Raw genomic sequence first — 15,700 nt, 5'->3', positions numbered from 1 at the left:
AGTGGAGTCCCAAAAACGAGCATAGTCGCTCAAGCACTCCATTTAGTATTTATTTTTCCAGCAAAGTAGCGGCGGTCGAATTACGGTAGGCGAACGCTGAACCTCGTGGACTTTGATCCCTCGCCTCACGAAGAAATCCACCAGTGTGGGGGGCCCCCGCGCCTCGCGCCTCGCCTCGCGCCCCGCGAGCAAGAGGGAGGGGTGGGGGGCACCGCGGGGAGGGGAGGGGAGCGGAGTCAGCTGGCCCGCCTGTTGTAAACAGAAGTGAGAGTGGTGGCCACTGGCCGCGGGCCCGGGCAAGAAAGAATGGAGTCAAAGTCCCAGTCCCCCCCGCGCCAGGCTTCGCCGTCGACTCCGTGAACCCGGACGGGACAGCTTGCAGCAGGTTTGTCACAGTGTCGCGTACGCCGCCCGCCGCACTCAGTGCACTGATCGCGTCTCTAACCTCTCCGCCTGACGTATGTAAATTGCAATTCTCACACTCAGCCATCTTCGCCTTTTATCGCCTGGGTTGTGACACGGGTTATGACTTCTCTATTATTGTCTATCTCGGGTTGTACTATTTCAGTTCCAGGTTTCATATTGAGTACTAGACTGTCCAGGTGTTAGCCTGAATAACATTGCCACAAAAATCTTCTGTTTCCATGGGATTTCAAAATTAAAATGCCTTTGTATTTTTTGAATGATTGCAGAATAAAATGTCTATCGCAGGGGCAATGCGCTTGTCCCCTGAGGATCCCCTGCGGACATTCTCGGAAGATGAGAAGCTGCCACCTCTTCCTCTGCCATCGCTGCGCCATACACTGGAACGATATGTCGACTCAGTTCGGCCTTTTGTCTCGGATGCTGAGTTTGCAAACACCCAAGAAATCGTAAAGAAATTTGAAAAGGGGGAAGGCAAACTCTTACAAGAGAAACTGGAAGCTAAAGCGAAGATAGAGAAAAATTGGGTAAACTTCGGCACTAATAATTGAGTTCTTGATATTTTGTTTCTTCTAACTCCTCTAAATAATTTTTTTTCTGTGGTGCAATAGGTTGATAAATGGTGGTTAGAGAAGGCATACCTTGAAAATAGATGGGCGCTTGTGCCATTTTGCAGTATGTCTGGTGTGTCTGATTTAAGTAGAGTCTGGACGTTCAAGCCAGGGTACATGCTGAAGGTAAGTGTGGTTGGAAAAATTGCTCATCTGATCTATTTATTGATTACACTGCTGTCTCTGCATGTTCAATTTTTCTGGCACTTTCTGAAGGTAAAAAAATGACTTTTCTCTTTTCAGTATGCTTCTTTGTATCTGTACTATACTGTTGAAATGTGGACCCTCCTGAGATCTGAACGTCTGGCTCCAAATCGAAGTGCAGATGGCAAGACCTTCTTTAGCATGACACAGTGGCGAAGACTTTTTAACTGCTGCAGAATTCCCCTTCCTGGAAGAGATCGACTGGACACTCACTTTAAAACTGGTTAGTGTAACAAGTTCCCTTGCATGGAGAAAATAGATAAGATATTTTGAGGGATCAAACAAAATTTTTTGTTTACAGAAAAGGAGGGCACCTGCCCATCACATGTTATGGTTGCCTGTAATGGTCACATTTTCCTTGTTGATGCTGTGGATGAAACTACTGGATCGATTCTAAACCCTTTGGAGTGGGAGAGCCAGCTCCAAAGAATTGTTGACGAGGCTTCCAAAACACCCGGACAGGGCATTGCTCGATTGACATGTGATGACAGAGACACCTGGGCCAAGGTACATTCCAAGAACTAAGTCTAAAATTATTTTTGCTGGTTTAACTTTTGACTCTTAAAGTAACTAAATACTTCATGTTACTCCAGAACAATGCACATCTGAGGCAAATCAGTGGTGAAAATGCTCACTATCTGCATCTTATTGAATCTGCAATGTTTTTGCTTACATTAGAACCAGATTTTGAGCCCAATACCCCAAGTGAAGTTATTATGAGATCTCTGACAGGAGACTACAACAATTTGTGGGTAGATAAATCACTACATATTGCATTTTTTGGTAATGGTCAATCTGGTGGATTAGCTGAAGTAAGTTTTTATTTATTTTATTGCTTTGTAAAATTTGAAAGGAACAAAAAGGACATTGAAACATCAACATTTATTTTGTGTTTTACTTTTTCAGCACACTGCATTTGATGGAATGATAAGTGTAACAAATAGCTTTTATACATATCAATGCATAATTGAAAACAAGGGTGTATGGACTGGACCAAAAACTATCCGTGAACTATCACCTCCTCGAGAGTTGAACTTCATTCTAAATTCCAGTATGAAAGAGGAATTACAGCAAGCGACTCTGAGACAAAACATTACCGTAAATATAGTCAGAATCTGTAATTTCTTAAGAACTAACTGTCTTTATAATAATTAACTCACATTATTTTATGTTTTTACAGAGACAGAAAGTTATTGTGATTAGAGAGAAGTTTACTGGTTTTGGAAAATCCCTCCTGGTGAAAAAACGTATCCATCCTGATACATTTGTCCAGATGGCCTTGCAGCTGACATATTACCGTTTGCACAAGAAGTAAGTTCAGCATTGCATTAGTAATGATTTTCATTTAATTTACATGTGTAACTAAATAAGATTTCTATTTTAGATTCGCACCATGTTATGAAACTGCTACAACTAGAGCTTTTTACAATGGAAGAACTGAGACACTGAGAGTGTGCACTAAAGAGCTTGCTAAGTGGGCTCAAGCCATGCTTAGTTCAACTCCGGTACGGAATGGATCTAGCAAACAATGCAAATCAGGGGGGAAAAAAGAGACTGAAATATTTTTTTTTTGTCCTATCCTGCAGATTGAGGAGAAAGTTCGACTCTTGCAAATAGCTGTAAAGAGACATGACGATTTGATGAAAGAAGCCCGTGAAGCCAATGGGTGTGATCGTCATCTATTTGGACTCTACTGTGTGGCAGAGGAAAATAAAATGCCAATTCCTGAATTGTTCAGAGATGCTTCATACGCCAAGAGGTGAGTAATGAAAGTTAAAAAGAATTTAAATGTCATAATTTTAAAAACCAAAAGATATACCCTATATGAATTGAACTAATCTAATTATTTCATTGAAACACAGTGGTGGTGGTGGCAACTTCATCCTTTCCACAAGCTTGGTAGGCTACACCCCGGTAGGAGGTGGAGTTGTCCCTATGTGCCTGGATGGCTATGGCATTTTCTACAATATGGACTCGGACAGGTTGTATATTATTTCTGCTTCTGCATGATGATTCAAGGGAACTTACCAAAGTAGCAAGCTAATTGATTGATTTATTTTCAGTATATATTTGACCATATCTGTCATGCGTGACAGTGCAGAGACAAGTGCCTCTAAATACTTCAATCACCTGTGTGAAAGTTTCTACACAATAAGAGACCTTATTGAATTTGCAAGAGGAGAAAAGCCTAAAGCTAATCTTTAGCATAAAAATACGTAGTAGGTATTCTTATGGCTCAGATGTGTGATTATGTGATAATGAAGCAGCGCAGAGAGTATTATGTTGACAAGCCATAACAAATAGCCATATATTTTTTATAAGATTGTTGTAAGGAGTGCTCAACGATATTTTCTCAATTTTTAATTGTTCTCTACCTATTTTTGTTGAATTTATTTTTTGTATTTTATATCCATGTTATTGGGAGAGGTGGTTTTAAGTTAACTGTAGACGTGTTGTTAGTGATGATCAAGAAGCTTTTATTACAAGACTGACAACACCACATTTAGACTACTTTGGATCAGCACCTGATGAGTGGGAAGGGTGAACAGATGTGGCAAGTGCCTTTGTTTCATTCCTTTAGTATCAATCAGTCTCTCATTAAGGTGAGCTGCAGCAGTGGCATAACGGCAATTGATGATAAATCAGCTAGAACAGCCTGATAAAGAGTAAATAAAAATACGATTTTTAAGTACTTATTTTTGTTTTGAAGTCTCATTAATAGCAATTTTCCTTACCTCTACATTTTGTTGATTGTTCACTTGTAAAAGGTTCTCTCTTCGAAAACTTAAAATAGCTACCGCTAACAAGGCTTGTATTTCCAATGAATCGTAAGCAAGCACAAGGTCCCACAGTAATAGTAACTGCTCTGGAGGCAGGTGACCTGAGAAACTGCGCATGAGCCACTTGAAAACAACTCTGATCCTGAGGGGTGAGATTACATTTTGTTTACTTCAGTAAAATTTACTTCAGTAATATTAATTCCGAAATGAAACTTACGGTTGCACATTCATTAACTTAAAGTGCATCCAAAGCTGGGGTTCATGTCTTTGCAACAACCTCTCAAACAAAATACAAAGTGCTAGCAGCCCTTGCGGATGAGAAGAGACTTCATGCAATCGGAACCAATATCGCATGTAGAAAGCACGAAGTGTGTGATAAAGTGCTACCGGATCATCATACAGGTAGCAAAATGGGGTAGCTGTATAATTTAATTAGTTAAGTAAGGCCAGAGAAAAAGATAATTGAATAACATCCAAAAGAAACTTACCATACATTGTGAAACCGTGGAAAGGAATGACACCACTTGGAGGGTAAATAACAGTGTTTTCCAGTGATGGCGCCTTACTTTTCAAAACAGCATTTATTGGACTAGCTGAACTATGATTAAACACTGAAAGAATTTCTGTGTCTCGAGAAAAGCATAGCATCACCTGAAAATTGTATCATTGAAACAATACTCACAAGGAACACAACACATTGGTACCTTTAACTTTAAGAAATACATACTTGATACAAGACATCCTCAAAGACAAAATATTGATCATCATTTGAAGCAGTCAGCTGAACATCCTAAAAGCAGAAAAAATTAAAATCCAAGTCAAAGTTTTTTTTTCTTTTTTCCCTCATCTTTAGATGGCTCTTTAGATGTGAAAACATACAGATGCTGGTTTTAAAATCGAAACTTACTTTTATTATCAACTTATCAACCATCAGGTCATGCTGAAGAACTAGGTGTTTGAGCTCAGCAAAGTACTCTCTGTGCTAAAGAAAGATAAATTCCAACAAATAATTTTCAGCACCAAAAAAAAATGATAGAATTCAGTCATATGTATTAGGAAGAAATAAATGACTCACAGTTTGTTTTACTGCTGAACCTAAAACCTGGGCCCACAGGCGACCCCTAAGGCATCGGGGAGAGCCTCGTTTTAAAAACTCTTGAGCAACTGGTGCTTGATTGGAGAGGAGAACTGGACACAGAGGAAATTTATAAAATCTTAATCTAAATCCATTTTTTGATTGTCACTTTACCTTTTTCTCCAAGAGTGGTGCGTTCTGCTTCCAATGTGGGATAACTCCCAGAGGAGGCCATGTATGGATTTACACCCAGTAGAGCCTCTCCCCGTGAGAGCTCTTGATAAAGACCCCTCTGGAAAAACAGGCCACTGTTAATACAGAAGGTAAAGCTTCTTCCCTTGGTCTTATTATTTAAATACTTATATATCATGGTCTAACTCAACGTACTAATTCTGTGATGCTCTTAACTTTCAATGGTATCTGAGTAAAGTCCCAAACACCATCACTGAAAGAAACCAGATCGTTAAGAGAAGTTCTACACAGGCTATGCAAACTACTTATTCATAACAAAATAAACTAACTCACTCCATGACACGATAATTAGGACTCCGAATCAACAGAAGAACTTCTAGAAAATCTTTTGGAGCATAAACGGGTCTATACTGGCTCAGGTCTGGGGAGAAAAATTCATGAAAATGAACATCATTTTAGATATTTAAATCTTCAAAGTACTTTCTCAATATACCAATGTCATAGGTGCTGAGTTCTGTCCACTTCTCATCCAATTCTTCCTTATCTGTTGTTTGTCTCAAACGAGCTAAAGGTACTCCAAGTTCCCCACACATGGAATTCAGGGACTTATGAATACGTTTTTCCCATTGCAGCTATCAAGCAAAAATAATAGTAGTTAGCAATAAACAATAGAAGCCAATAAGGACCAAAATTAGGGTTTGTAGAAATTCACCTGAGCCTTACGTAAGTATGTCAAGGGTTCCCTGACAATAGAGGTGATACCATCTGAATCTCTGTTATTATGAGATCGAACCCAATGAAAAACCGTGTTACGTAGTTCTGTCTCCATACCAGTTTTCTTCATGGATTCCAATAATGTTGTTTTGAAATCATCTTTTCTTACACTTGGTGATGATACAAGTTTCTGTTACAGAAAAATTAAGTGCACTTTCACAAAATTGGTATGAGCAATGGATCCAGGAGCCAAGGTTATTGATATGTTCTCACCTGAATTTCTGTATAAAAAGCTTGGTAAATCTTCATGTTTTGTATGTCCTCTGAAAGCTTTTGGGCAGTGAAATGGATACTTTTGTCTTTCATGTCGTCCATCGTGAGAACCTAGGATAAAATAATCGTTCTAACAGTCAGACACTTTTTGACACTGATTGACGCTTTCAAAAGTTTGTTTACTTTCAGCGTAGCCAACATCGTTTCCGCTACCGTGGCGCCTGCTGTCCTGCAACTAGAAAAATTTTATCACTCCTCGCTTATGTTATAGAAATATTTTCGAATGAACTCCAAAATAAAGTGCTTTTTAAGGAGGGTGACAAAGAGGAATCGTTTGTCCAGAACGCTTTGTAGGGCAGCAAGTAGTTTTATTACGACGCTTAACGATCGATCAAATGTTGGTCACCCTGACCGTACTTCCCTCCCCCCCCCCCTTTCCTCTCGCCCGTGACGCCCAATTTTGTTTCTGACAAAAACTAAACATTCTTGTCTCTTCACCGGTGTACTTTCCAGTTTCTTTCTTGGAAAAAGGGCAACGAATCGTCAACCTATTGTTTCTTACGCGACCACACATGGTGACACTGCATGGTATACCCCGCGAAAATTCAAACTTCCATGAAAGCAGCTGTGGAGAAGTGCTCTGTAGTACAGCCTGTCTCACTCCCTCTCTGTTTAAAAGCTGTTCATCCGTCAATTCTTTGACTTTTATACCGTCGCTAACTGAACTTGATGTTCGATTCCCCAACTGCGACCAAATTGCTTTGCGGGGCAGACGTGGCGTTGCAGGGCGGCGGGTTGCCGCCACAAGTTCCAGTCGAGTGCCCCCACCCACCAGGTACTCCCCCACCTTGCCCACCTTGCCCACCTCCACGGCAAAGCCAGGCTAAGCGCACCGATTGCGTCCCTCTCGCTCTGGCGCCCACTGCGCCGCGCGATCGCGACAGAGACGGCGATACATCCGGGAGACACTCGGATCACGGAGGGCTCTAGCTGCGGAGGAGCCTGTTCCTGCTAGGTGCGCGGTGCGGCCGCGGCGGTGGAGGCCGTGGAGGTGGAAGGCCCGTGTGCCCCTCGTGCGGCCCCCGCCCCCCGCCCCCTGCCCGGCTCTCACCTCGTACCTCGTCCCGCCGCGTGCCGCGGCCGCGTTCCGGCAGTCTGAGCCCGTCCACCGCGCCGCCAGGGCCGCCAGTGCAGGTGCGCGTCGAAGCCGTCCGTCCGCGTCCGAGTCCGTAGAGTCCGCGCCCACAGCACGCCACGGCCCGCGCGCGCCGCGCCCCGCGCCTCCAGGTGCCCGAAGTCGACATGCTGTCAAGTCCACGACGACCAAGCTCGTCCCCGTCGAGGTACGCCTTCGCGCGCCTCCCTCGACTTCCCTCGACTTCCCTCTGCCTCCGACGGCCGGCAGACTCCGGCCCCAAAGTCTGCAGATTGCCGCACCGCGGCCGAAATTCGTCCTGGATGTTATTGCAGTCAGCCGTTGACCACTCCGATCATAGAGCGGCACGGCGTCGAATGACATTGACCCGTCAGAGATTTGCGGAGATTTGTCTTGTCGAATCGGTTGACACGTCAAAGTCATTTCGCTCCTTCCATAATAGGTGATAGTGACAAATTGACACATTGTCCATTTGCCCGCCGCTCTCCCAATCGTTTCAGTTGGTTCGATGTGTGCGTGTGTTGGTGTTGGTGTGTGTGCGTGGGCGTGTGTGAATGAATGCGCTAGGCAAGCGTCCGGGGGGAGGGGGGAGGGGGGCTCTGAGCGCGTACAAAGTGCATGGCTGCTCGGTGTGCTCGGACCGCGCCGCCGCCTCCTCCCAAATGGAGCCTGATTGCCAGACTGTCGTTGCGCAACGAAATCGCCTCCGCAGCCGCGAAAACCGACCGACATGGGCAGGCAGCCGCCGCGATGCGTAAAAGCATAAGCCGCGCGCCCGCGACTGGAAAAAATATACCCTACTGGATTTAAAGGGTTTGAATCTTAGGACTTCTTGAGATAATAAACATTCCGGGGTTCATTGAATTTTCTTCAAGTCGTCTGATACAGCAGAACTGCTGCGGTCTCTACTCCCTCTTCTTGGATCAGGGATCAACGCGACAGGGTGCCGCTCCTCTTCTCCGCTGTGGTTCACCCACGCGCGCGTTGCTGTCGCGATGAATTCGGTCGAATTTTGTTCCGGTTCGGACGACGCGTCGCTAATTATTGTTGCGGCCACTTCCGGTGCGGGGCCGCGGTAAAGGACAGGGGAGGGGTACCTGTGGTGAACCGTGGTACCCGCGCTGTGCTTCTCCCCCCCCTCCTCTTCGCATCCCGAGCCGCTTCGTTATGCAAGGCATCGAGCACATAAAGCGTATCAAAGTCATATTTGCTGGCGGCACACGCCGCCCCGCCGCACCGCGCCATTGATAGTGCGCTGAGCCGTGCAAACGGTGCGACGCGAACAACGGAGCAAGCGCCTTGCGCCGTGGGCCGTGCCTTGCCTCGCCGAGCAAGTACAGACACTCGCTCGCGAGAGACAGTTTAATTCAGCTGGGAGTTAGTGAGAGATCTTCGGATCGGCAGCTAGCGCGCGCGCTTATGCCTCTCTGAATTCTTATTTCTTTTTCGATCCCAATATTGAATGACAACTTGCTGTTGTCTGTTCTCTCCGAGGCGCGGGTGCAATAATGAGGGGGCGGCAACATTCTCCCCCCCCCCTTTTTCCCGCGGTGCGTGTGTCCCGCGCCAACGCCAGCCTTTCTAAATCGATGGCCTATTTACCCCGGGTCAGTAATGAGCGAGTCTTGAGCCTTCGCGCCCTCGAGTTGTGTGTCTCTGTCTCGAAGCGAAATCCTGGCCGAGGCTGCTTGCTGGCTCCTGGCATGGCGTATGGCCGCCGCGCTCGACGCGGACCTCCGCGGCCCGGCTAGGAAAGGCAAAGGAGACGCGGGGGAGCGAGGAGAGGAGCGACACGACCGGTTTGGCCAGGGCGGCCAGGGGCCTTGACTTGATTCGGCTCTCCGGCCCGAAGGCCCCGCAAACAAACACTCGTCATCATCGGCTAGAAATAGAGGCCGCGCGACTTCCTGGAGTCGAACAACAAACTTCTCGCGCGTCGGCGGCGCGGCGTCGCGGGGGATGGCGGCTCTTGACTGACGGGGTGCTCGCCCTGCTCGTCGTGTTCCAGGTAATGGCGTGCGGCCGGCCCTGCCCGCCGCTGTCCTACTGCCATGAGGCGTCCAACACCTGCAAGGCGTGCGCCACCATCTGCGACGCCGCGCGCCCCAGCCAGTACGAGCCCGCGCTGTGCCACGACCTGTGCCGGGGTGAGTAGTCCTCGCTGTGTTCAAGTACTTGAAGGGCGGGAAGTATAATGAACCGAGTCCACCTCCTCGGCTTGGGTTGGCCTCCCTTTCCCCCTACCTCCCTCGATCCCCGCGCCCCGCGCCGCGCCACTATAAGAGACCAACACCGGCGTCGTCATGGGAACGGGCGTCGCGGTGCCGCGGGCCGGCGTGGCGCGCGCAAGCCGCGCAAGCCGCCAGGCCGCAGGGGGGCATCGGCCGAGGCTGCCGCCACGAGGGGTGGGGTTGGGGCGGGTGGGGGTGGTGATTCGATGCACCGCGGAGGAGGGGAAGGGGAGGGAAAGAATGGCCGATGATTTGGCAAAGCAATCATGGAGCATTGAGAGGCGGGGGAGGCGCGCGCGAGAGATGGACGCGGTGCGTGCGGCTCCACGTCGCTGTGACTCTCTCGCACCCCTCGGGTCCTAGGGCAGTGGTTCTCAACCTTAGGGTCGCGACCCCAAGTGGGGTCGCGAAAAAATTTTAAGGGGTCGCGGCGAGGTAGTTGGGGTCGTGTTTTGGGCCGATTTTAAGCAGCCACTGCGTCTGATCCGAGGCGGGCATTTTGCTCCCTCAACCGGCAATTGGTCTTTGAACCTTCCTTTAGCATGCCTTTGTTACGGAGTGTGATTATCAGTCTTAGTTTGGGAGCAGTATTGTCTCAAAGTTTACCAAAACGGTCAGAAATGTCTTTGAAAAATCGTGTTTTGGGCCTATTTTAAGCAGCCACTGCGTCTGACCCGAGGCGGTATTTCGTCCTCCTTCAACGGGCAATTGGTCTTTGGACCTTCTTTTAGCATGCCTTTGTTACGGAGTGTGATTATCAGTCTTAGTTTGGGAGCAGTATTGTCTCAAAGTTGGCCGAAACGCTCAGAAATGTCTTTGAAAAATCGTTGTGCCTGTTTTGGTCAACTTTGAGACAATACTGCTCCCAAACTAAGACTGATAATCGCATTCCGTAACAGAGGCATGCTAAAGGAAGGTCCAAAGAACAATTGCCCGTTGAGGGAGCAAAATGCCCGCCTCGGATCAGACGCAGTGGCTGCTTAAAATCGACCCAAAACATGATTTTTTAAAGACATTTCTGAGCGTTTTGGCCAACTTTGAGACAATACTGCTCCCAAACTAAGACTGATAATCGCACTCCGTAACAGAGGCATGCTAAAGGAAGGTCCAAAGACCAATTGCCCGTTGAGGGAGCAAAATGCCCGCCTTGGATCAGACGCAGTGGCTGCTTAAAATCGACCCAAAACATGATTTTTTAAAGACATTTCTGAGCGTTTTGGCCAACTTTGAGACAATACTGCTCCCAAACTAAGACTGATAATCGCACTCCGTAACAGAGGCATGCTAAAGGAAGGTCCAAAGACCAATTGCCCGTTGAGGGAGCAAAATGCCCGCCTCGGATCAGACGCAGTGGCATGCTAAAGGAGGGGTCCCGTGGGGTCGCGAAACTTTTCCTGGGGGTCGCGGAAATTTTTGGCTACAAATTTGGGGTCGCGAGCCGTGAAAGGTTGAGAACCGCTGTCCTAGGGCACGCCCCGAGAGTGCGAGTGGGACTGAGCCATGAACACCCCGATAACGCGTGTGGCTTCACCCGGATAACCTGAATAACCTACTCGTCCCACTCCCCCGCGCGGTGCACGGTCGATTCCTCAACAGGTGTCGGCCTGCCTGTCGGTTCGGTTCGGTCGGTTCGGCGCGGCAGCGCGAGGGGCGCGAGGCCGCGAACCGCGAAGCGCCAATCGAAGCGCCGGGACTGCCGGCACTGGGACTTCCCCGCCACGCTCACCCTGGTTCACCCCCAGCCCAGCACAGCCCGCGCAACGTTGCGAAACGGAGCAGACGGCCCTTCGGCCTTCACCGTGTCACCCGGCGCGTGAAAAAAGAATCCCTCCACAGGACTTGAACCCGCGAACCACCGCCGCGTTTGACTCCAAAGTCAACCGACCTGACCGTCTTTTGTCCCTGTTGCAGAATACTTGTACGAGCAGCTGAAGACGACATACTCCGTCGATGGTAAGTGAAAGGGCCACCGCGGCAGGAGAGTCGGGGCCACGCCGTCAAGGCCGTGTTCCTGGCCGTGGCCGTCGGCAGGCCCTTGGAAGCGCCTCGCGCGTTGCTGTCTCCCAGACACTGTCCGTCCAGCTCGTCCAGTCCGGCGTGCGGTCACGGCCCGATGCTCCACGCAAGTGGAGAGCCAGGCCGCCGGGCCCCAGGTGCATGTGCCCCAGCGGGACTAATTTCATATCCTCGGAAGTCGGAAAAGGAAGCGCAGATAATGCGCGTGGCAGGGCAGGCCGTTCCCCCGGCATGCCGCGGCAGAAGGGTAGCACGAACCGATTTCGGCGTCTTTAGTCTGTCACAGTTCTCGTTAGGGGCTCAAGTTGTGCCACGTTTCCACGCCATGCGTTTGGCGCCGCTTGGCCCGCCGCTGTGGCCGGCCGCTCCGGCTGCTCGTCTGTCTGGTCTGGAGCTGGAGCTCGCTGGACTGGTGACCTCGCCGCGCCGCGCGCCGCCACGCCGCCGGGCCCACGGCCCCACCGTCGGCGGCCCGATGCCCGGCGCGATGCGAGTGGGGCGCTCGGCGCTCGGCACAGCGCGGCACGGCGCCGTGGCGGTGCGCGGCGCGGCGTAGAGGCCGATGAGTCATCCAGCGCGCTGCCGCGGTGCCGCGGTGCGCGGCGAGGCCCTGTCGCCCAGCCGCCAGCCGGCCCCTGCACGTCGGAGGCCCCGGCCGGCAGCACCTGGTTGGCACTTGTTATCGGCCACCGGCCAACCAATTGGTGACTCCAACAGAACTACCACTGACTCCGGTGCATTTGCATTTCAACGAGGAAGCGGACATCGGCCCCCAATTCCATGCCGCGTGCGTTGTTTTCAGATGCTCTTTCTTACCGTCCTCCAAACATAAATAGTAAGCGTAAATACCGGTCGCGGTTCTAGTGACCCATCGAAGTCAACGAGGTGGCCTTCCCTCCCTACAGTGGGAGAAAAAGTGACTGTGGAGCCCCGATATTTGTCTTCAATTTCTTTTCCCGTAGCAATAGTTAGTTGCCGTGTAGCGCCGTTGCGGGCGACGTGCCCGAGCAGCGCGCCGAGGGAATGCGGCGTGAGCGAGGTGTTGTACTTGTACCAGTAGGTCCCGGCCGCGACGCCGGGCGTGCCGTGTCGCCTCATACCGCGCCAGCACCGCGCCAGCAGCGCATAGTGCACGGCTCGCACTCACAGGCCAGGCCCAGGCCTGGCGCCTGAGACCGAGCAGCCTTTGAATGGAGTGACGGCGGTGGGGGCTTCACGTCGAAAAGACAAGCAGCAGCAGCGTCACGAAGAAGGCGTTTGCACGTTTGACGAAACCAATCCGCGACGGCCTCTTCGAACCGGCGTGCTCGCCGTGCTCTGACTGGCCGGCTTATTTTGGTGACTTACGCCGCTGCCTCGTCACTGTGTTACCGCCTATGACCGGCGAGCGCGGACCGCGGGCCTTGATAAGCAGGGATCCGGTGGTTTTCTCGCCTCTCTCTGAGGCTGCGTCGGCGGCTACTTGCCAAGTCTTGGCGGGGCGCAGCGCGCATCGTGACGTCAGAGCGTCCTGGGAAACGAGCCTGGCTCGCGGAGTCTGGAGACGCCGAAGTGTTAGCGGTAGCGCGTAGGGCGTGGTGACTCATCCGCGTTCAACCCCTTCCCTTCTCGTACCGGTTCAGCTCGTCGGTGCGAAAGGAAAAAGGACGAACCGGCTCCGGTGTCTCCGGCTCCGGCGGACAGGTTCTGTGGACAAGCTGCAGCCGGGCGGAGGGGAAGGGGGGATGGGAGGGAAGGGCCGAGATGCGAGGAGTTTAGTTTTCGGACCGTCTGGAACCTTTTTGTCTCGGGGTGGTTTGGGGCACACTGGCATCAGAAAAAGGCGAGGCGGACCGGGCCATCGGGTGGCGGGTGGTGTGGCTGGGTCTCAAAAGTCTTGGAATGGAGTATGGATTGTTTTCGCTCATCCCCCATCCCACCTTTCGGGCATAAATCATTCGTCGTTTCTTTTTCCGGCCCTTCCCATTATTGTTGTGTCCTTCCACACACGATGGACCGATTTTTTTTTTCGGCGGGCGGCGGGCTGACCTTTCCCCTGCGGCCCCAGTCCTCTCGAATGCCCAAATCCGCCTAAATTCAGCACCTCGCTGTGTTCTCTGTTCTCCCTCAGGCACGGCGCGAGTCCTCGGCTGGGCCGGGCTCGGCCTCTCCGTGCTGGCCATCCTCGTGGTGCTGGCAGTGGTCGGACTCGCGTACCACTACGTGCTGCGGCGGCCGAGGAGGCTGCTCAACTTCCTGCACTCTAGGGTGGACGTCGAGACCACCCCGGACATGAAAGCCAAGGTACGATCAGGACCGCGACTCACATGTTGTGTTAAGATAGATTCCCTCAAAACTTTGGCTGCTCTATTTTTGAACTGTAGCTCTCCCGGCCTGCCAAGTTTTGACCCCGCCCTCCGTTTGTCCCCCACAGATGTCCACCAACAACAACAAGCACAGCATGCCGGACATCGGGCGCGACCTCAACAGCTCGGTGCACACGGTGCACACGGTGTCGGGCAGCGTGTCCGAGTCGGAGCGGCTGCACGGCACGACCAGCACGCTGGCCGCCACGCAGTGCACGCAGCCCTCGCCCACCGGGATGACGCTGCCCTTCGGCATGGCCGCGCTGCCGGCGATGCCGCCCCCGCCGCCGGCGCGCCACCCCTCCGAGGACTCGACGCTGGACTACGCCGCCTACGACAACCCCGGGCTGTCGCCGTCCAGCTCGCCGCTGCCGCCCAGCGCGGGCTCCGGCACCGCGCACCCCGCGCACGGCAAGGCCATGGACGCCGTGCTCGACGCCGTGGTCACGCTGCCAGGCGCCGTGACCCAGCTCCGCGCCAACCACTACGCGCTCAACGACTTGAACAACGGGCCCAGGATGGAGAGCAGCTTCTGAGGGGCCTCTTGAGTTTGGTTTGTTGCAGTATTGTTGTTCAAATCTCAGTTTCACTGAAAACTCTATTTATGCCATTTAGTCGAATCTGCCCTTCCATTAGTTCCGAAGCATGTTCAACATGTTGAGGTCGGCTGAATTCTGGAATCAGCAGTAGGCACGTCATCGAGTTGGTGGAATAGAGCTAAAAGTCTGATATTTTTATAGCAATAGTTATGTATTAGAAATCACAGGTGTAACTAGTCTTGCTCAAAGTGGTGTTTTCCCCTAGTCCGGGGAGCAGTGGTCATCATTAGCTTCGTGAACAGGCAATCAGCACGCCGCGCGCGTTGCCAGATTTGCCTAACCAGCGCGGGGTCTCGGCCCGATCAGTCTAAAGCTATCATCATCAGCGCTGCTAGGCCTATGCAGACCTCTAGCGGTTCGAGTTTCGAGTCAGCAAGACACTCCGACCTAACGCAGCCTCTGCGCAACCGGCCGGAAAAAAATTGACGCGTCGTTACCCGCACCCGAGAGACTCTCGATGCCTTTTGGACAGTTTTGCGCGTGGCCTTACTTTGTCAAGTGAATGATAATTTTATTTGTTCAATGATTATTTTCTGTACTTGTTGATATTGATAAAAGTATTAATCCAGGACTATTGCTCTTATTGCAATTTCGGATGTTCAAAAGAAACTCGTTTTTAATTTTAGATATAATTGCGCAAGGAGACCAGCATGCAAGGTCATTGTGATATTAGTAAATAAGATGAAATACTACTGGGAAAAACAATTCTTTCCCACCTTATCATGTTTTTGTTGTGTGGAACAGAATCAGCACACAGCAAACTATCCTGCCATCAAGATTTTTCCCTCATCTAAGAATGTGTTAATAGCCAGTATTCCTGTTATTGTTGTTCACGCACTCCTTGTATTTGGTTGTGAAGATATTACATGCATTTTGCTCTGAATGCAGCAGACTGAGCACAATTACTGTCCATGCCAACATTAAGTGCTGCCTGTGTTCAAAACATGATAGGTAAGATTCCACATAAGCAGCTAGAAGACAATTAATTATTTGTTGCATTTAATAAAATCCCATGTTGAAGAGTGAGTGTCTGATTTATGAATATCCTATCATTCTTCCAATACTACAATAAGATGCCGAT

At 50.4% G+C, this 15,700-nt stretch overlaps 3 protein-coding genes across 5 annotated transcripts; 2 read left to right on the top strand and 1 right to left on the bottom strand.

Annotated features, from left to right (window-relative positions):
• The first annotated feature begins 227 nt into the window (after positions 1-227).
• Positions 228-3,616, top strand: LOC117641402 (peroxisomal carnitine O-octanoyltransferase). 2 transcript variants are annotated; one of them, XM_034378692.1, is made up of 12 exons: positions 228-385; positions 693-950; positions 1,035-1,160; positions 1,278-1,461; positions 1,540-1,745; positions 1,832-2,050; positions 2,145-2,336; positions 2,419-2,549; positions 2,623-2,743; positions 2,825-2,997; positions 3,101-3,220; positions 3,302-3,616. In XM_034378692.1, the coding sequence occupies exons 2-12, from the start codon at positions 699-701 to the stop codon at positions 3,441-3,443; spliced, it is 1,866 nt and encodes a 621-aa protein (XP_034234583.1). In that variant the 5' UTR covers positions 228-385; positions 693-698; the 3' UTR covers positions 3,444-3,616. The 2 variants fall into 2 exon arrangements, with proteins under 2 accessions (XP_034234583.1, XP_034234591.1); XM_034378700.1 differs by having other exon boundaries at positions 228-458.
• Positions 3,617-3,700: 84 nt separating this feature from the next.
• On the bottom strand, positions 3,701-6,618 carry LOC117641415 (TBC1 domain family member 19). The gene is made up of 14 exons (XM_034378711.1): positions 6,456-6,618; positions 6,273-6,383; positions 5,998-6,189; positions 5,779-5,917; positions 5,619-5,706; positions 5,481-5,538; positions 5,268-5,385; positions 5,094-5,206; positions 4,926-5,000; positions 4,746-4,808; positions 4,507-4,669; positions 4,236-4,437; positions 3,974-4,160; positions 3,701-3,894 (listed from the first exon to the last, which is right to left on the bottom strand). The coding sequence occupies exons 1-14, from the start codon at positions 6,471-6,473 to the stop codon at positions 3,826-3,828; spliced, it is 1,596 nt and encodes a 531-aa protein (XP_034234602.1). The 5' UTR covers positions 6,474-6,618; the 3' UTR covers positions 3,701-3,825.
• Positions 6,619-7,462: 844 nt separating this feature from the next.
• LOC117654499 lies at positions 7,463-15,641 on the top strand. Of its 2 annotated transcripts, none has more exons than XM_034401178.1 (5): positions 7,463-7,615; positions 9,437-9,575; positions 11,571-11,612; positions 13,786-13,958; positions 14,089-15,641. In XM_034401178.1, exons 2-5 carry the CDS (start codon positions 9,440-9,442, stop codon positions 14,554-14,556), a joined length of 819 nt encoding a protein of 272 aa, XP_034257069.1. In that variant the 5' UTR covers positions 7,463-7,615; positions 9,437-9,439; the 3' UTR covers positions 14,557-15,641. The 2 variants fall into 2 exon arrangements, with proteins under 2 accessions (XP_034257069.1, XP_034257062.1); XM_034401171.1 differs by lacking the exon at positions 7,463-7,615 and adding an exon at positions 9,003-9,035.
• The last annotated feature ends 59 nt before the right edge of the window (positions 15,642-15,700 follow it).

This window comes from Thrips palmi, unplaced genomic scaffold (assembly GCF_012932325.1).
Source record: "Thrips palmi isolate BJ-2018 unplaced genomic scaffold, TpBJ-2018v1 HiC_scaffold_1, whole genome shotgun sequence".
In the NCBI taxonomy this organism is placed as follows: Eukaryota; Metazoa; Arthropoda; class Insecta; order Thysanoptera; family Thripidae; genus Thrips; species Thrips palmi.
This window is presented reverse-complemented; position numbering and strand designations above follow the sequence as displayed.